General features: G+C 53.5%; 1 protein-coding gene across 5 annotated transcripts in view; it reads right to left on the reverse strand.

Annotated features, from left to right (window-relative positions):
* AKT2 (AKT serine/threonine kinase 2) overlaps positions 1–20,510 on the reverse strand; it is a 47,246-nt gene that overhangs the window by 11,270 nt on the left and 15,466 nt on the right. For 4 of the 5 annotated variants that reach the window (XM_059150919.1, XM_059150920.1, XM_059150921.1 and 1 more), the window contains 3 exons: positions 16,668–16,797; positions 7,670–7,798; positions 6,353–6,464 (listed from right to left, as the gene is read on the reverse strand). In XM_059150919.1, the coding sequence (XP_059006902.1) occupies positions 6,353–6,464; positions 7,670–7,798; positions 16,668–16,713 (287 nt within the window). In that variant the 5' untranslated portion in view covers positions 16,714–16,797. Of the gene's footprint in view, positions 1–6,352; positions 6,465–7,669; positions 7,799–16,667; positions 16,798–17,491; positions 18,163–20,510 lie in introns of those variants that run through there. The other variant, XM_059150922.1, reaches the window with a different exon arrangement.

Raw genomic sequence — 20,510 nt, forward strand, 5'->3', positions numbered from 1 at the left:
CCACCACCCTGAGCCACAGCACTCCTCGGGATTCCTCCAGAACAAATGACAAGCGCGATGATTTGTAAAAGCAAACCAAGAGTAAAAGGAAGAATTCATCAGCCAAAGAAAGCCGAAGATCTTATACAGCAAGATTCCCCGGAGGGAGCTGTCTGCCAGGAGTATCAGGGACAGAGGTTCCTAGTGGGGCAGAGACGTGAAGCAGAAGGTGGCAGACAGGGAAGCAGGTCCCAGCCAAAAGGAGCTTGTTTAAGAATAAACTATTTCTGTCACTCACGATTTAGAACTTGCTAGGAAATAAGCTTTCTTTTGATACGTGCAAACTGTTCTGTCTCTAGAAAGGGAAAAGCGGTCTAGGAAGAAGTAAAGCAACCAGAGGCCACAAAAAAGAAAGTAGGAGGGTGAATGATACTCCATTTTCCATGCCCCTCCCAGGTTTGACTCACCACACAGTTTTACGTGGCTTGACCGGCTATGGACTCAAGCTTAGGTCTATGAAACAGCCCCGTGAATGGTGAGAAAAATAAAATGCACACTAAGAACAAGAAAATTCAAAGAGCCCAAGAGGGCAACTTTCCAAATCACAGCAGTTTAGATAAACTTTAGTGAGACCGGGGGTCAGCCTCACTTCTTCCAGAATCATCAGCCCAGTCCCAGGCAGGAGGTGAAGCTATGCTTGCACTCCGGAGGCACGGAGGCCCCCAGCCAAGGTCACACAGGGAGCAAGCGGCTTAAGGAGCTGGGGCTACCCTGGGGGGCTGCACTCAGTCTCCTGCTCCTCACACCTCAAGGGGCACTACGGCCACTCCGTGCCACCCGGCAGTGCCACGCGTACTTCGCCCTGCATTCTGACACTGCTGGAATCCGGGGGCACCTCACAGTCGGTGGCCTATCTCGATTGAACTAGGTATCACGTTTGCATGGTATTAGAGAAAACAATGGTATGCCTCCAGGTGATGGCATCTTGGATCTCCCTGGGCGCTGGGAGGTGCTGGGAATGCATGTGAAGCTTCTATGTAAGGAACGCTAGGCAGCTCAGAGAATCTAGACGCAGACCTGGACGGCCTGAAACACCTTAAGGGAAAAAAGAACGCACGGAACAGGGCAGCGTGTCACGCTGCTGGAGTTAGAACAAGAGCAATGCACACACAGGCACGTGTGCTCACGACCCAGCACGGACCCCTCTGGAAGGGCGTGCTTGACACAGAGCCCTGGCTGCCTCCAGGGAGGGGAACTAGGAGCCAGGGGCAAGGGGGAGCCTAATTCCACTATCCCCCCATCACAAACACTCCCAGAGCACACTTGTCTGTCCTTCTGTGTTACAGATGGGGAAACTGAGGGACAGATTGGTTTGGGGGGAAAAGGCAAAACAAAAACCCCACCATTCAAGAGAAGCATAGTGGGTGTTCCGAGCCTGGTGGTTGGAATCACAGAGGGCCCGTGACCTTCCAGAGCCAAGGGCAGGGCTGCTCTCGCTCCACTCCATGGCTTGCTGAGCCGGGCAGTCACTGCCACCAGAGGCCTCAGCTCACATCCGGAAGCTCCAGGTCTCAAAGTGGCCTGCTCACAGGAGATGCTGCTTCGTAAGACAGATGTACAAATGCTGCCAGTACCAACGCCAGGTGCTAGCACACTGGCCCTCCCCAGGCTGAGTCCGGGGGCCCCATAACCGATGTATGTCAGGCCCCCGAGGGCAGGGATTTCGTCTGTCTGTGGTACAATGCGACACTCGAGTGGACACTCAGTAGGTACCTGGGGAACGAGCAAGCAAGGAGGCCAAAGCTCAAGTAGCCCCAGACCCGGTGCACACACAGGTCCAGTACACACTCACACAGCTGACACTAAGGCCCGGCGCACACGCAGGCAGGGCAGGACTGGCCTCTTCCCTCTCTGAGTCAAAGCCTCAGGCTGCCATTTCTCAACTTGTTTTAACCCATGACCTCTTTGGGACACAGTACAGTATAAATCCCTACCCCCACATTCCTGTTCCTATTTTTCAGTAACGGGAGGGGTGAGTACATCCCATGACAGGCTTTACCAGATCGCCATTGTCCTCCTAGAGATTTTTAAATGCTGACTTTAGGTGTAAGATTATGGACTAAAGACAAAACAAATCACCTGGGCACCACGGTGGCCCAGTTAGTTAGGCATCTGACTCTTCAGCCCAGGTCTTGATCTCAGGGTTGTGAGTTCAAGCCCTGCACTGGGCTCCATGTTGGACACGGAGCCTACTTTAAAAAAGAAAGAACGAACGAGAAAAGAAAAGGGTAAAAAACTCACCAATCTCCTAAGAGACATCAAAAAGAACAGAATACGTATGTATCTGACATATATGTACCCAGAGGAGCTGTCACATGAAAAAGCAAGTTAAAGCCTAGGACGCAGAGCGTGCCGTCAGCTCTGTTTATAAGGGAGAGGAACACAGTTGTCAACAGAAGCCTGGATGAATAAATGATGGCTTGTCCACACCACGGGAGCGCCGGCAGCAGCTCCAAGGGGCCTCTCTGGGCCGCAAAGCTGGCACTGAGGAGTCATGCGGGCTGGGGCTCAAACAGCAGCTCTGCCCCGAGGGCAAGCTCTCCCCTCCCCAGCAGAGCAGGGACACGGAGGCACAGATGAGCTGCTGTGTAGGGAGCACAGTACTCAGGAAGGGTTTGACTCCAGGAAGGTATTCAAGATACCGGGCAAGGACTGGACCTAAACCCTCCACCTTGGCTCACGCTGCCCAGGTTCCCCAGGAGCCAAGGAACCCATAAACATGTAGGAGATTGTTCAGGGGTGACAGGGGCTCTCCCACCGCCAGACAAGCCCCCTCTCCTGTTCCAACTGGACCAAGACTACAAGGTTGCAGCACAGAATTCCGGAGAAAAAGCGAGGGCCTCTGTCCAGGCTACTCCTTAAGGGTTTGCAACACGGTGTCTGGGGCATAGGGGAGCTCCCACCCAGAGTTGGGGCTGCTGTGCCTTCTCGCCCTCAAAGGAGAGCCCCTAAGGGGACCACCCTCCTTCCCCAGAGACATGATGAGAAAACTAAGGGCTCCACAGACACCAGCCCCTTCCACACTCAACAACACTGGAGAGAGGGGGGCATTTCTGATTGGAAACTGAGACACACCGAGATAGAATCGCTTGTCGGGGTCACACACACACAAAGCTGAGACTCACAGTGGGCCCCTGCGCTCCTTCTGGCACCGTGCTGCTGTTCCCTGATGAGAGTAACAGCTCCCTTCCCAGATGCGGCCAGGGCCCTCCCACAGGAAGGCTCGGGGAGAAGGCACACATGCTGTGGAGCCCGGGCATGGGGCGGGGCGGAAAGCAGCCCGTTGGGAGTTCTGGTCCCGGCCACCATTTCGACCTCTCGAAATGGTGGACCTCCCCCACCAGAGAGCAAGAGGAACGCCACCGTCTTGCAGAGCGCACTACGGCCAGAAGCTGCGCGGGTGCTCAACGCACCTCAACTCGGGAGTCTGCCCACAGCCCTCCCAAGCAGGCACTGCCACTCAGCTCGCTCTCCAGACGAGGAGTCAGGGGCCCAGGGATGCAAGCAGGCGCACACGACAGAGCCAGCCATCGAGAGTTGCAGGCCCCAAGCCCACCAGTCCCCACCACACTCAAAGCACCTTCCCCATTGACGGAGTACTTTCAAGGACCATCTCATCCCTCCTGTGGAGCCACCAGAGGCCCACTGGGAGGAGCCACGCTCCCCTGGGCAGCACTAGGCCAAGTGCAGATCAGCCTGGGAGCAGGGAGCTGGGCCCAGAGCTCAAGTGCACTGTGGACCAGCCCTGGGGCCCTGAGGGACCTCGCTTCTCAGGCCTCAATCTGCCTTCCATGCACCAGGATATGACACACGGGCTGAAAAGCACACTCTGGAGCCAATGGCCTGGCATGAATCCGAGGTCTGCCCCTTCCTGGTGATGGTGCCAGGCCATCTGACTTTCCTGTGCCTCAGTTGGCTGACACGGAGAGCCGGGACGAGGGTCGTGCAAAATGAGCAGGAGACAGAGTGCATCGGGCAATGCCTGGCACGGAGCAAGTACCTCAGAAGGGGCCGCGGGGCACCCAGCCAGCCGGCAAACACTTCCCAAGCGCCCTCGGGGTGCCAGGCCTGTGTTCTGGCACTGAGGGTGCAGCCGGGAAGCCCAGGGTGTCTGCAGAAGGCCCGCAGGCGCCTGCGTGGCTGGGGTGACAGACAGAGTGAACAGAGGAGGGAGGATGGGCCCAGAACACGCCGGGCTCCATGTGGCACTGGGTTAGGGATAGACGTGTTCAACCAAATGGCCCAGGAAGCTGTAACGGGTCCATGCAAACGGTGATGGGATCCAATTTCTGTGTTCCATCTGCAGCGGCAGTGGGGTGCGGGTCAGGAGCAGGGAGAGGAAGCATCAGGAGACTATGGCCGTCCTCCAGGCAAAGGGTGCCAGGTGGCAGAGGGGACGGAGGAGAGACAAGGCACCAGCAAGCGCAATTCCATGCAGGCAGCCTGGGCCGGCTGCTTCCTCGGGAGAAAACTAAGGGCTCCACAGACTCGAGCCCCTTCCACACTCAACAACACTGGACAGAGCGGGGACATTTCTGATTGGAAAGTGAGGCACACAGAGGTGTGTGCTCCCACAGCAGCCAAGGGCCCAGCTCCACTGTGCGAGTGACACAGCAGGGCCGCTACTGCGGCCTGAAGCAGTGTCTATCATGTTTAAGGAATTACAAGGAGACCAGTGTGGCTACAGTGAAGAAACTAGCCATAGAAAATGACTCTGCAGAGGAGACCAGATCACGGAGCACTGGGCAGAATATGGCATGAAGTGGGGCCCCTGGGTGGCTCAGTCTGTTAAGCGGCCAACTCTTGATCTCAGCTCAGGTCATGATCTCAGGGTCCTGAGTCTGAGCCCCGCACTGGGCTCCATGCTGGGTGTGGACCCTACTTAAAAAAAAAAAGGTGCCTGGGTGGCTCAGTCAGTGGAGCACCTGACTCTTGATTTCAGCTCAGGTCATGATCTCAGCTCACAGTCGTGGGATGGAGCCCTACACTGGGGTCCATGCTCAGCGCAGAGTCTGTCCCTGTCCTTCTGCTCCTCTCCCGACATGCATGCTTTCTCCCTGCTCCCTCAAGTAAGTAAAATCTTAAAAAAAAAAATAAAAATAATGCGCATAAACTCTGGAGTTTACTCCCAGTGGAAGTAAAACCACTCAGAGTTCTCAGCAGAGAAATGACACAGTAAGATTTACATTGAAATGTCATAATAATCCGATGCACTATTAAGTATACCTACTCAGACCAAACATCTCCAAACTTCTCTTGGAAAGAGCCAAAGAACAAACATTTTAGGCTCGGTAGGCCACAAGATCTCTGTTAGAACTATTCAACTCTGCCATCATAGGACAAAGCAGCCACGGACAATTTGTAAATGAACGGGCATGGTGTGTTTCAATAAAACTTTCTTTGCAAAAGCAGGAGGTTGGGCCCTTGTCTGCCAACCCTGCTCAGGACCTAATTTCTGGTTTACAGGAAATACAGGCACAGAGGAACAAAGTAAATGGTGCCAAAGGCAGTTAAGATAACACATCCCGAGAGCGAGACATTCTACAAGACAACTAGCCTGGCTAGTCCGGAGCAGGGAGGTGGGGTGGGGGTGAGAGACAGGTCTGAACGAGGTTAACCGGCCAAAGACACAACGAATACCCTGAAGGAATCCTGGCTTGAAAAACATTTTGAGGACAACCAGGGAAATTCAAGTAGACACAGACATGGAGAGATCATAAGTCCTGAGAATGGTCCCCTCAGCGGTGGTAACAACATCATGACTCTGTAGGAGAAAGTCCTCATTCTTAGCAGACACCTGCTGACGTGTGAAGGAGCAAAGTGTCAGAAGCATGATCAGAAGTGCACAATTCAGCACAAAACAAACCAGATGAGGCCACTGTGGCAGAAGTGGGGCTGCTGAGTCTAGGTGCAGGGCACCTGCACGTTCGTCTCTTCGACTCTTCTCTCCACTTTCCAGCACATCTCAAACAAGGGGGGAGGGGTATCTGGGTGCCTCAGTCAGTTGGGTGTCTGCCTTCGGCTCAGGTCGTGATCCCAGGGTTCTGGGATCAAGCCCCGCACTGGGCTCTTTGCTCAGCGTCAAGCCTGCTTCCCCCTCTCTTTCTGCCCCTCCCCCTGCTTGTGCTCTCACTCTATCAGATAAACTTAAAAAAAAAAAAACAACAACAACAACCTGCTTTCCAGCTCTCAGAAGGGCTGAGACAGGAAACTCCTAGGCAGGAGCCTAAGGGACTCTGCCACTCTGTGACCCTCCTCCTCACACTAAGCCAGGTCACTCTCAAAGGGCGGCCACACAGAGGCCCAAGCTCACCTCTCATCTGGAGAGTCTACATGGAAGGTCCTCTCGATGACCGTGGTCCACTGCAGGCAGCGTATGACAAAGGTGTTGGGCCGTGGTCTCTCAGTCTTCATCAGCTGGCATTCTGCGGACAGAGAGAGGGGACAGAGCCAGGAGGGTGAGGGGACAGCCCTGCTGGCCTGCAGCCCACATTCCCCAAACCACCCCCTGTGTGCCAGATGATACAGAGATACATCAGTGATGGAGTTGGCCTTGGCCCTCTCTGGGGCTCAAAGTCCAGTGTGTGTCGGGGAGAGGGACAGACCACCAGACGATGATAGCTCAGCGAGCAGAGCTGTGATGGGGGACACCCAAAAGGCAGCCAACCTGGCTCAGAGCTCAAGGGGTATCCCAGAGGAAGGAGCATCCCTGCACTGAGCCCTCAGAGAGAACTGAAGGCCAGTTTGGGGCATGGTAGGTAAACGGGACGAGAGGACACCCAGGGAAAAGTGCACAGGAAAGTGCTCGGGACAGGCTGACAGTTCCAAGTGAGAAGCTGGCATGGGGCACAGCCACATCAGAGTCACAGAACACAAGGAGAGTGACCAGGACAGAGAAGGGACTGGAGTTGGATTCGGAGAGCATGGGTGGGAGTGGCCTTGGGTGCTGCTGTGGGAGAAGCCGGCACGGGGAGCTGGGTGGAAGAGGCTGGTGGTCGGGGCTGAGGAGCAGCAGGGGAGAAGGGGGTGCCTCTGAGATATTCTCAGGAGGTGGGACAATGAGGACATGGAGACCGATCCAGGTGGCAGGGGGTCGGGGGCAGGACTGTGGTTCTATGAGGACCAGGCAAGGGATTTGAGTCTGACAAGCTTTTACTGGCCAGGGTCCAGCGGGAAGACACCACTTGGGGTACCATGAAGGGGACGAAGGATGTAAAGTTGGCCCTGCGATCAGCTGAGCAGGGAGGCCATGCTGTCCATCTCGAGGTCAGAGGCACAGAGAAGTGGGCTGTTACCAGAGCGCAGGAAGGATGGCAGGCGCCTGACACCAACCAGCACCATGGGACCCGGCTGGCCGATTCAGAACCAGAGGCGGTGCTGCCTGGGGTGAGGGGCTGGGGGAATGCCTGGCTTCGCCCTTCTTCCTGCTCCCCACTGGCCACCAGTTCAGCCTTCCCACCCCAGGCCCAGCTGATACACAGTCGGGGCAGGTGGGAAGAGTGGGAAATGGAGCCAAGGGCAAGCAGGCTGTGGACAGGCCCACACCAAAGAAAGGCCAAGCCCCGTGGGCCGCCTGGGCCTGCCAGCGGTTGGTTCCCCAATCTCTGGCCTGGCGTGCCCTGAGACGTACCTGCGACAGAGAAGTTGTTCAGTGGGGGCAGGGTCTGATCAGGGGCATCAGGCCGCTCCTTGTAGCCGATGAAGGAGCCGTCACTCTTCAACAGGAAGTACCGGGGCCTCCAGGTCTTGATGTATTCACCTGAGCCGGGGCAGGGGGCAGGGAGAGTGGTCAGGGCAGGAGGCCCTGTGTCACAGCCACCTGCAAGGGCCCCCAGGCAGGAGGACGGCTGATGACAGGGTGGGGAGGAGAGTGCCCCTCCAGGCAGCCCCTGCTGACGCAGGCTGGGCCAGGCCAGGCGCTGGGCTTGGCCCCAGTGACCCAGAGGTCAGGCCTGGCAGGAAGGCGCCTGCTGCACTGCCCTGGGGCACCGGCTGCCTCCGCATGTGGCCAGCAGCAAGCCAGCCCGGCCGTCCCTGCCAGCGCGTGGCCCACTCCCAGGGGAGACCCGGGCTTCCAAGCACACACGCCCTGTGGCCCTGTAAGGCCAAATCCCACGGGCTGGCATGCACCAGGACAGCCGTGCAGGCGGATCAAATGTCACAACACCGTGCCAGGCAGGGTCTAACTGCTGCTGTGCCCTCTGAGTGCCCCTTGATTGCTTCCATTTGTTCGAACCATGAAAATCCAAGTGCCCTGTGTACACACGCCCTCATGGCGAGGACCCAGTCCCCAGAGGGCCGTGGAGAACTAAATTAAGACGGTGAAATATACCTGCAGAAAAACTTGTGCGTAAATGTCCACTGCAATATTACTCATAATTGTAAGAAGTGGAAACTGAAAGTCCGTCAACTAACAAACAGAGAGACAACGTGGCGTATTCAGACAAGAGAACGGTACTTGGTCCTATGAAGAAGTTATCACTACACACTACATACAACCCGGAGAGACCATAATCTATGCTAAATGAAAAAAGCTTGGGACCCACAAATGACGTTCCATTTGTATAAAATGTCCTGAGGAGGCAAATCTATAGGTGAAAAGCAGATCAGTGGCTGCCTAGGCCTGGGAGGGGGAAGTCTGGGGGGAGGTCGGAGGGAAATGGCCAAGGGGGAGTGAAAATGCTTTAAACTGACGGGCTGAGGCCTCCACAGCTCTGATGGCACCGAGGGCCACTGCAGTATACTTCAGATTCCTGAACTGTATGGTGTGCAAATTCTAGCTCAAGCTGTTAAAAATCATGAGATGGCAACCATAAGACATCCAGCTTGGGGCCCAACACACCACAGGCACTCAGTAAACACTTGTTATCTTCGGTCCCCTGTGCAAGCAAGCAAAACAAGACTGTGCCAGGTCCCGGCCCACATGGCACACAGGAGGCAGGCTTGCAGGGTGGGCTCTGAGCAGGGTGTGCTGTGTAGTCTCCAATAAATCGCTTCACTTCTCTGAGTCTTCGTCAAGGTATCCATTAACGATGACAATGATTAGGTAACACTCTAATGGTATTCTGTGTCAGGTGCTGCCCTGAGTATCTTTTAAGACTTAACTTAATCAATTTTTTTTAAAGATTTTATTTATTTATTTGACAGATGGAGATCACAAGTAGGCAGAGCAGCAGGCAGAGAGAGAGGAGGAAGCAGGCTCCCTGCTGAGCAGAGAGCCCGATGTGGGGCTCGATCCCAGGACCCTGGGATCATGACCCGAGCCGAAGGCAGAGGCTTTAACACACTGAGCCACCCAGGCACCCCTACTCAATTCTTTTTAATGTCAATACTAAATGACTCAATGTATACAAAGTTCAAAAACCAGCAAAATCCCAAATCCAACAGCACAAAGGAAGGATTATGCGACATGACCAAGTGGGTTTTATCCCAGGAATGCAAAGGTAGTTCAATTATGAAAATCAACTAATGTAATACACATTAATAGAACGGGGAAAAAAACCTACATGATCATTCCGACTGTGACAGAAAAATATTTGACAAGGGACGCCTGGGTGGCTCAGTTGGTTAAGCAGCTGCCTTCGGCTCAGGTCATGATCCCAGCGTCCTGGGATCGAGTCCCACATCGGGCTCCTTGCTCCGCAGGGAGCCTGCTTCTCCCTCTAACTTTGCCTTCCACTCTGTCTGCCTGTGCTCGCTCTCACTCGCTCTCTCTCTGACAAATAAACAAAATCTTTAAAAAAAAAAAAAAAAAAAAAAAAAAATATTTGACAAAACCCGACATTCTTTCGTAATAAAAATACTTAGCAAACTAGGAATAGAAGAGAATTTCCTCCACATAATAAAGGGTATCTATGAAAAATCCATAGCTAACATCATTCAACGATGAAAGACTACAAACTTTCTCTTTAACATTGGGGAAAAAACAAGATGTCTACTGCTTTCACCACTGCTGTGGTGAAACACTACACTGGAAGTTCTAGCCAGAAACAAAGAAAAAGAAAGAAAGGCACTGAACTTGAAAAGGAATAAATTAAACTATCTTTATTTGCAGAAATCACAAGGAATCCACAAAGTAATGACAAGAGCTAATAAATGCGTCAAGATCAACACTTAAAAACCAGCTGTTGGGGGTACCTGGGTGGCTCAGTGGGTTAAGCCTCTGCCTTCGGCTCAGGTCATAGTCCCAGGGTCCTGGGATGGAGCCCCACATTGGGCTCTCTGCTCAGCAGGGAGCCTGCTTCCCTTTGCCTACTTGTGCTCTCTCTCTCTCTGTCAAATAAATAAATAAAACCTTAAAAACAAAAACAAAAACAAAAAACCAGCTGTTGTTTCTATACATTAGCAATGAACAATCCAAAAAGAGAATTTAAAAAAAATTCCACTTACACTTTGCACAAGGAGGCAAAAGATGCACACACTAAAAACTACAAAACACCGCTAAAAGAAATAAAAGCCCTAAACAAATGCAAAGATATCCTATGTTCATGGATCAGAAGGCTTCATATATTAAGACGGCAACAATCCCCAAAGCGATCTACAGATTCAACAAAGCAAGGCACCTGTTAAAATTCCAACAACTCTTTTTGCAGAAATAGAAAAGTCAATCTTCATACTTCCCAATTTCAAAAACTTACTACAAAGCCACGGTAATCAAATTAGCGTAGTCTAAGGACAGATAAACCAATGGAACAGAACTGGGAGTCAAAAAATAAACCCACACATATGATTAATTTTCAACAAGAGTGCTAAGACCATTCTGTGGGGAAACAACAGTCTCTTCAACAAATGATGGGACAACAGGACATCCACCTGCAAAAGAACACAGCTGGCCTCCAGCCTCACACCATATACCATATACAAAAATTAGCTCAACATGGATCTACTTAAATATAAGAGCTAAAATGGTAAACTCTTAGAAGAATACATGGGGTAAGGTTTTATGACCCTGGATTTAGCAATGGATTCTTAGATATGACACCAACATTACAAGCACCAAAAGAAAAAAATAAAGTTAATCATTAAAAATAAAACTGATGTGCAAATGACATTATCAAGAAAATACATAGAGGGGCGCCTGGGTGGCTCAGTGGGTTAAAGCCTCTGCCTTCGGCTCAGGTCATGATCTCAGGGTCCTGGGATCGAGCCCCGAATCAGGCTCTCCGCTCAGCGGGGAGCCTGCTTCCCCCTCTCTCTCTGCCTGCCTCTCTGCCTACTTGTGATCTATCTCTCTCTCTCTGACAAATAAATAAATAAAATCTTTAAAAAAAAAAAAAAAGAATGGGCATTTATCTAAAGATATAAAAATGGTCATCAAGCACTTGAGAAGATGCTCAACGTCATTAGTCATTAGCAAAATGCAAGCCAAAACCATGACGAGCTACCACCTCGTTCCAACTAGGAGGGCTGTAATTTAAAAAAGAAAACAGGCACCTGGGTGGCTCAATCAGTTAAGTGTCTGACTTTTTTTTTTTTTAAGATTTTATTTATTTATTTGACAGAGAGTACACAAGCAGGGGCAGCAGCAGACAGAGAAAGCAGCAGGCTCCCTGGCTGAGCAGGAAGCCCGGTTCAGGGCTTGATCCCAGGACCCTAGGATCATGACCTGTGCCACCTAGGCGCCCCATATCTGACTCTCCATCTCAGCTCAAGTCATGATCTTAGGATGTGTGATGGAGCCCTGCGGAGCCTATTTAAGATTTTTTCTCTTCCTCTCTGTCCCCCTCCCTTCTAAAAAATTTAAAAATAACAAAAATAATAATAAAAGAGAAAGAACAGAACAGAAAAAGAAAAGTGCTGGTGAGGATGTGGGAGAAAGTGAAAGCCTTGGGCACTGCTGGTGGGAAGGTGAAGTGCTACAGCCCTCGGAAAAGTCTGGTGATTCCTTGAAAATTTTAAGTACAGAATACACTACAGATTAAAGAATATAGAACCCTGATGCATATATGCATAAATGCATATAATTAATCACACAGACTGCATTAGATTATAATTATAGAATATATGACCCAATTTATATAACCTGTACAAATACAGATTATAAATGCAGAATATATGATCCAGTGATTCCACTCCTAAGTCTGTATCCAAAAGAACTGAAAACAAGTAACTCAAATGCTTGTACACAAATGTTCAGAGCAGTTCTGTCCACAATAGCCAAAAGGCAGAAATAACCCCAATGTTCATCAGCTGATGTATGGAGAAACACCACATGGTATTTTCATACAGTGGAATGTTGTTTGGTCATAAGGAGGAAAGAAGTGCTGATCCAAGGTAAGATATGGACGAACCTTGAAGACATTAAGGTAAATGAAAGTGGAGCCAGACACAAAGGCCACCAACTGCATGATTCATTTGTAGGAAATGCCCATAATAACTAAATCCTTAGACACAGAAAACTATTACAACAAATCAGAGGCTGCCAAGAGCTGGGAGGAGCAGGGAATCAGGAGTGACTGCTTAATAAGTACGGTGTTTTCTTTCAGGGAGATGAAAATGTTTTGGAACAAGACAGAGGTGATAGTTACACCATACTGTGAATGTACTAAAGGCTACTGAATTGTATACTTTATTTTCTTTTTTTTAAGATTATTTATTTATTTGACAGAGAGATCACAAGTACGCAGAGAGGCAGGCAGAGAAGGGGGGGGGGCAGGTTCCCTGCCAAGCAGAGAGCCGGATACAAAGCTCAATCCCAGGACCTGAGCTGAAGGCAGAGGCTTAACCCACTGAGCCACCCAGGTGCCCCTCAACTGTATACTTTAAAATGGTAAATTTTGTGTTATGCAAATTTTATCTCCATTTATTTTTTATTTTTTTTTTAAGATTTTATTATTTATTTGACAGAGAGAGATCACAAATAGGCAGAGAGGCAGGCAGAGAGAGAGAGAGAGAGAGGAGGAAGCAGGCTCCCTGCTGAGCAGAGAGCCCAACGCGGGACTCGATCCCAGGACCCCGAGATCATGACCTGAGCCGAAGGCAGTGGCTTAATCCACTGAGCCACCCAGGCGCCCCTATCTCCATTTAATTTTTAAAAAAGATTTTATTTGGGGCGCCTGGGTGGCTGAGTGGGTTGAAGCCTCTGCCTTCAGCTCGGGTCATGATCCCAGGGTCCTGGGATCAAGCCCCGCATCGGACTCTCTGCTCAACAGGGAGCCTGCTTCCTCCTCTCTCTCTGCCTGCCTCTCTGCCCACTTGTGATCTCTGCCTGTCAAATAAATAAATAAAATATTAAAAAAAAAAAAAAGATTTTATTTATTTGCAATAGAGTGAGCATGAGCTTGGGGGGGGGGGCAGTGGCAGAGGGAGAGGGAGAAGCAGACTCCTCACTGAGGTGGGGGTGGGGGAGACTGATGCGGGGCTTGATCCCAGGACACTGGGATCATGACCCGAGCCAAAGGCAGAGGCTTAACCCACTGAGCCACCCAGGCGCCCCTGTCTTGTTCTACATCTTGATCTGGACATCGGTTTTAGAGTGAGCTTATGATGCAGGCACTCACCTGTGAGAGAGAGAGAAAGAGAGAAAGAAAGAAAGAGAGAGAGAGGGAGAAAGAAACAAACAAACTGAGGAGGAAAGGAGAAACATCCTCACAATAATCCCATTTTACAGATAAGAAAACTGAGTCCCAGAGGCTCCATTACTTGCCTGAGGCTCACAGGGATTCACTAGGAGAGCTGGGATTGGAATTCAGGTTTGCTCCACCCAGTCTCCCCTCTTGACCACTACACTGCCTACCTCAAAACTGGCAGGCAGGAGCTGGCCTGGTGGGGGCTGGCAGACTGTATGCTGAGGCCATGTCAGAAAGAAGACCAGCACAGGGCATGAGGGACTCCAAGAGTCATGCTCTCACTTTGCCGATTCCTTGAGCAGACCCTGCTCAGCGAGAGGTAGCTTGTGGACCAGTCCTTGAGAGCACCGGGTTCAGGAGGCAGAGGGTAAGTCTTTGCTGAATCTCGGGGTATATCAGTCTTCCTGCCGAGCCTCCCAGGGCAGCTATGGAAGACGGCACCACCTCCCAGGGCAGCTATGGAAACACAGTAAAACTGGACTTGCCTAGAGTAGAGCCTCGTGCCTGGCACCAAAGAGGGATATGGCAAACTAGGGCTCCATTATTCTTAGCCACCAGAAGTGGGGTGAGATGGCACAGGTGCCCATCTGCCCTTGCCCACCTCTGCTCAGAATGGTGGACTATGGCGGGGAGGGGGGTATGGTGCCTGCCTGGCTGTCTTTAGAACATTTTACTCTGGATCTTGGGGTCAGGAATTCAAGCCCCAAGTTGGGCCTAGAGCTTACTTAAAAAAAAAAAAGAAGAAGAATAGCAGGCAGTGGGAGGCCCCAGAGCACCCTGCATCTGTGTGGGCAAACCCAAGGTGGGTACATCCCAGCCAGGCCATCTGAGTAGCTCATCTGGGCCCTGGCAGCATGAGTGGAGGTGCTGACGGCATAAGAGGGGCCGAGACCCACATTTAATACCGTTGGCAGCCCTAGACCAGACACAAGTTCCCAGCCTGGCAATAGCTCTCTGGCCGCTTCCAGAGCTCCTTGCAGCCCAGCCCAGTGAGCGACCAGCCTGGGGACAGTAAGGAGCTGAGACCCTGGCAACACCCTAATACCCTCATACCACCCGCACACGATCCCTATCATTCTGTCAGCAATCAGTTACTGAGCACCTGTTGCATGCCAAGAACTCTCCTAGGCCCTGGGGTTACCACAGTAAATAGCCAGATAACAATCCCTGCCCTCAGAGAACTGAGTAGATCAGAGGCCTGGGCTGTTAACCCATTTTACAGATGTGAAACCAAGGCTCAGAGAGGTAACAGAGCTTGCTCAGAGTCACCAAGAGGAAGTGGCAGAGCCAGGATTAGAACTCTGACATCTGCCAAGGTTCAGAAAGTTCCACTGACAGCCCCAAACTCATGGGCACCCCAGGCAAGTACAGTCAAGGTGCCTCAAATACCATCCCTGCCTGGAAAGGTCAGTGAGAAACAGGTCTCCCCTGCCCAGTCTGATGGTGGAGGCTTGGCCCTGGGGATCACTTCCATCCCTCCTCACTGCTCTGTGTCTGCAGACTGGGACAGGGCAGAAGGAGAGGGCACTTCTGGTTCTCACGGAACTGGCCCCATTGGCCTCCTTACCTCTTCAAACACGTCTGGCCCACTCCCTCTCTGGCCTCACGGCTGCCCTCTCCTACCCCAGGTAGCCGTGGGGCTCACTCCCTGCAATTCCACAGGTCATTATCAAATACCCCTTCTCAGTGAGGCTATACCTGATCACCTTGTTTACGACAGCTCCTCCTGCTTCCTCCCACATCCCTTCTCCTGCTGCGCCACTGTTCTCCATGCCCCTTACCACCACTGCAAGCACTGGTCCCCTCAGGTGCCACCCACCCTCCCTACTGAATGTAAGACGTCAACACGAGAAGGGCAACTTTCGCCTGCCTGGTCCACTGCCAAGTCGCCAGTGCCTGGAGCACAGAAGCCGCTCAGTACGAGTCTGCTGACTAAATGGGGGTGCACAGAAAGCAGCGACCACCAGGTGTGGGCCCCTCCCTCCCTAGGAGAAGGTCCATAGAAGCTGGACAGTCTGCCTCCTTCACTCCACAGCGCCTGGACGGCTGCCCCCTCAAGCAGGGAGCTCCATGCTTCTGGGGGACAGGAGGCCTGGGCTCTAATAGTGTAGTCCGTTAGGCTCCTCACTGTCGATGACTTCATTTCTCCGGGCTTCAACTGCCCAGCCGTAAAAGCAGACGAGGCCAGGCCCAGCTCCCGGCGTCCTGGGCTCAGATCGCCTGCAGGGTTAATTAAAGCCAAGGTCCTTCCCATGGCCTCCAGGGCTCAGCATGGTCGGATGCCACATCCGGATAGGCCTTGCTCTCCCCACTCCAGCCAGCCCGGCCAACTCAACCAGGTACACTCTTGCCTTCGTCCCTGCTGTCCTGTTCCCTAGGACAGCCTTGCCCAGCTATGTGTGTCTCACTCCTTGGCCTCCCTCCACCCTCTCCCCTCCCACCCGGGGCCTCCACCACTGTCCCCTCCTCAGAAAGGCTCGCCCTCAAAATCCCTACTGCTCATAAGAACACTCCTCACCACCTGACATTGTATGCCTGCTTCTCTGTTTGGTGTCCTCAGCCCCCACTAAAATGTAAACTCCATGAGGGCACATGTCCCAGGAGCCTGGGAGCCCAGGACAGCCTGGCAGACCACACATACTCAGTAGGAACACAATGAATGGATATTGAGTACTGCCTCACTGTGTTACTTAGGTCAAGAGACTTCCCTTCCCTGAGCCTCAGTTTCCTCATCTATAAAACGGGGCTATGACTTGGACCACAGATGCAGAGGCAGATTTGAGACTTGGCCCCTGGGGGCTTATACAGAGTGTCCAGCAAGGTCGGGGGACTGAGCCCCAGACAGATTTGCAGCTCCCCAGGCTGCTGCTGAAGGATTCCATGAAGTGGGCTTGTGAGGAGCAACTGACCTGGGCAGGCAGGTCGGTCTCAGCAGCATGGCTCCTTGGGCCATAAGGACCCTGTCCCTCTGCCTCCCTGGGCAGAGGGCACCAGCTGCCAGGAGGAAAGCCCAGGCAAGAGGGGAGAGATGCAATCCAGTAGACAAAAGCAGCCCCTTACCACGCTTGTGGAGCCAGCCTTCTTTGATGACAGACACCTCGTTCATGGTGGCAGTGTGACACGCTGTCACCTAGCTTGTGACAGCTCAGGGCAGCAGGACATGCAGGAGGCGCGGTGGACAGAACACAGTCTGCAAGACAAGAGAGGAGCTTGTGAACGCCAGGGGGACTCAGCCGCAGCCCCTGCCCTCAGGCCAGCCAGGCTCTGGCCCCTCTGGCTGTTTGGCCGGCACTGCACGAAGTGGAGTCAAGGAGGGTAGGGAGCCCTGCCCACTTGGCCCAGACCAAGGGGAAAGATGTGGCCTCGTCCTCAGGGACTCCAACTGGGGGTTGGGGGCAGGGGGAGCATGACCCAGCTCTCAGAGCCTTACTCTGGAGGGAACAGAGCTCCCTGGCCTCCTCCAGCCTCCCTGAGCCGAGGCAGTCCTGCCACAGCCTGCCATCACTGCGCACTGGGCGGGAGGGAAGGCGCAGTGGCCCACCCTGTGTCACTCCCGGGCCCCCACACTAAGGTAACCTGGGATGAATCAGACAGCGCTGGGCACCTGAGGGAACGCTCAAAGCCACCAGCATCTGCCTGCCACCCCCAACCCAGACACACACACACACACGCGCGCGCGCGCGCACACACACACACTGCACACTCTTTCTCTGCCCCCTCCCCTCCTTTCAGCCTAGCACCCTTAGCAAACCAAGTATCCCCCACCCCCTGTGCCAAGCCACCCTACGTCACTCCCTCAGCCTCAGTCCCCTCTTTGCCCCACCAGATGACTGAGGGAAGACAAGTCTCCGACGGTCAGTACCTCGAACAAGACAGCAACCTACTGTGTATGCACTTGTCTGGGGCTTAGGAGCCAGTCCTGGGGGCTCAACCAAGGCCCTGGTCCTTTCCCCGGGACCTCCACTTCCGTCCTCAGGAACCAGCAGCCGACAGACTGACAGACGCCGAGGCCGCTGCTTCGTCTCAGGTTCCCAGGGTGGAAGGGAGAAGGGCGGGAGGCAGCCGCCCGCTGGGCCCCTACCTGGAGCCACAGGCCTGGAAAGGGGCCATGGAGCCCAAGGCGCCTTTTGCCTTTCCTGGGGCTGGGGTTATTTGCGGACAGCAGGTCAGGAGCTACAGCGGCCCCCAGAGAAGTGGCAGCTGGCTCTAGGGACACCATGGGCATCAGCTTTCGCTCATGCCCCAGGGAAGCTGGCGACCGGACGCACTACTGCCTGGCATGTGACGGTGGCAGGCTGCCCAGGCCCAGGCAGGGAAGGGAGGTAAGTGGGAGGAAGCGAAAGGAAAGACAAGATGGACAGTGACAGGGAAGTAAACAGCGGGGGTGAGAAATCACGTTCTGGACTCCGAGCCGCCAAGGCAGGGCCAGGAGCAGCAGAGGGGGGCCCCGTGCGCAGTAGGCAGGACCAGCCCCAAGGGGCTCACGCTCCGTGGAAAGAACACCCGTGGACAGAACACCCAGGACGCAGAGCCTGAAGATCCCAGCAGCCTGCGCTTCCACCTCCAATGTGACCAGTCCCGGCACCTGCCCCGCCTCTCGCCCCGCCTCCTGCCCCACCTCCCGCCCTCCCAGTGGCCCGGCTCACTGGCTCCCGTCCAGGTCCAGTGCTGTCCTCGCCCTCGCCCTGGAGGGCCTCCCTCACCCCCTCCCTAGACTTCCCGCTCCCTTATCCCTCCTTTTGATCTGTCCCCATTCACCAGCCAGACCCCTCAAATCTGACCTTGTCCTTCCCCCACTCAAAACCCTTCTGTGGCTTCCCGCTGGCCTCGGGAAAGAGCCGAGCTCCCTCGCTTGGGATTCAAGGCCTTTCAGGACTTGGCCTCTGCTGACCTTCACGCCAACTGCCTCCTGCCCCTGCTCAGGCCAGCAGTCCCCACTGTCCCTCCACCTGCTTCCTGACACCTCTCCCAATTGCCCTGGCCTTCTGCCTGGGCTCTGAGTCTCTGCTTTCAACCCTGAGACTCCATCTAAATCTGGCCCTGTCCCTCCAGGTTAAAAATCCTTCTGGGGTTCCCCAGTGTGCTCACAGAACAAAGTCCCTTCCAGCACGAGTCCAGTGTCACCTAGAAAGCTATGACCATGACAACGACTATAGCTGGTACTCCGTCTGTCTCCAGCTCCTCCTCCCAACACCCCTCTCTCTAACCAGGCTTCTGTTTCTCTGGCCTGTCCCTCTGGCCTCCATCCCCTATACCTTCTATGGGTTCTCCCTTCTCCTTTTGAGGTCTCAGCTGAAACAAAGCCTCTTCCAGGAAGCCTTCCTGACCTCAGAGCCTAGATGCCCTCTGTGCACCTCCTTAGCCAATTCTCCCGACACCTACTCAGTGCTCATCTAGTGGATGAGCGCAGCATCTGGGTATCTGCCAAGTGCATAATGAATGAACCGTGTCTCCCCAGCCCAGGACCAGACAAAGCCATGGAAACATTTCCAGGGTCTATTCACGCCACCAATCTCCTCTGAGCATATCCTAAGCTCCAGACAACCAGAGGGGTCCCAGAGATAAATCATGAGGAAGACACAGTCCCTGCCTTAGTGAAGCTCAGGCCTGGCTAGAGGTGGTGGGAAGTTCAGGGGTCTTCCCCTGACGCAGGGGCTGGCACTGCGCTCTCCCCAGTACCAGCTCGATTCAGAAGTTCCAAAGAAGCCAGATGGAGAACCTGAGTCCTAAGGAAGGGTGGATGTGGAAAGACAGAACCAGGGGCCTGGCGTCCAATCTCGGGCTCCCCTCCCATCCCCAGCCTGATGACTTCACTTCGGTGTTTCTGCGTGTCTTGGGATAGTTGGTAGCTTGGCCTACTGCCTGGCCTGGCCCCTGGGGAACAGCCAAACACGTGGGTGAGTGCTCAAACACACAGCTGCCGTGGTCTGAGAGAAGCAAAGGCAGCCAAGTGTGGCCAAGAGTGGTCAGGGTCGCAGAGTCTGAGAGGTCTGAGAGCTGCTGCCAGCCGGCCCTCCTGAACAATCACAACTGCCCCACCGGAAGGGCAGTGACCATGCTCAGGGGAGGGCAGAAGCTCAGAGAGTAGAAGCCATTTACCTTGGGTCTCCCTGCTGAGGAAGGCGTGAGCCCTGGCCACTGCTCAGCACCTGGGGCCACTTTCTACATTCTCATTTCGGCATCTAGAGAGCCAGCAGCAGCTTGAACGAGGGCAGGGGAGGAACTGGAAGACCCCCTGTGCCCCTCCCAGACCCCACCCCGTCCTCCCACTGAGGAGTCTCTGACGTGGCCCTGGAGTGATGAAACACCAGGCACTGAAGCCAAGAGGATGGCCTGCTCCCCAGGGAGCTGCCGGCAGAGGCCGCCCAGGCAGGAGGGCAGAGAATGGCCTCTGGAAGCCAGTGTCAGCATGCAGGGGCCTGCCCCGGCCACCGGCCCACAGGCAGCACACCCCATGGCAGGAAGGGCCTACATGGCCCCATCCCCACTTGCCACTTCCTTGAGTGTTGGGGCCCAAGTCAGCCAAGGGCCTGGGCCAGAGCTGCAGCCTATAAGCTCGAGGTGAGCTCCCTGGGAGGCAAGGCGAAAAGGGCAAGGCCACTCCACAAGACAGGACACCCACACTACTAAGGAACACATACAATCTCATTATTTAAAGAGAAATGCCAAGTAAAATCATGTACCAGGATGGGTGAAATTTTAAAAACTAACAATGCCAAGTGTTGACAAAGACACAAATGATTACTGGTGGAAGTGTAAAATGGTTCACCTGCTAAGGAAAATTGCTTGGCAGTAAAAATTAAAACTCAGTATGCACCCACACTCCAGGACCAGCAATTCCACAACCCAACACGACAGAAAGGAGTGTTTGTTTAGCAAGGGACCTACACTAGAATGTTCACA

Source organism: Mustela lutreola, chromosome 16, assembly GCF_030435805.1.
Source record: "Mustela lutreola isolate mMusLut2 chromosome 16, mMusLut2.pri, whole genome shotgun sequence".
In the NCBI taxonomy this organism is placed as follows: domain Eukaryota; kingdom Metazoa; phylum Chordata; class Mammalia; order Carnivora; family Mustelidae; genus Mustela; species Mustela lutreola.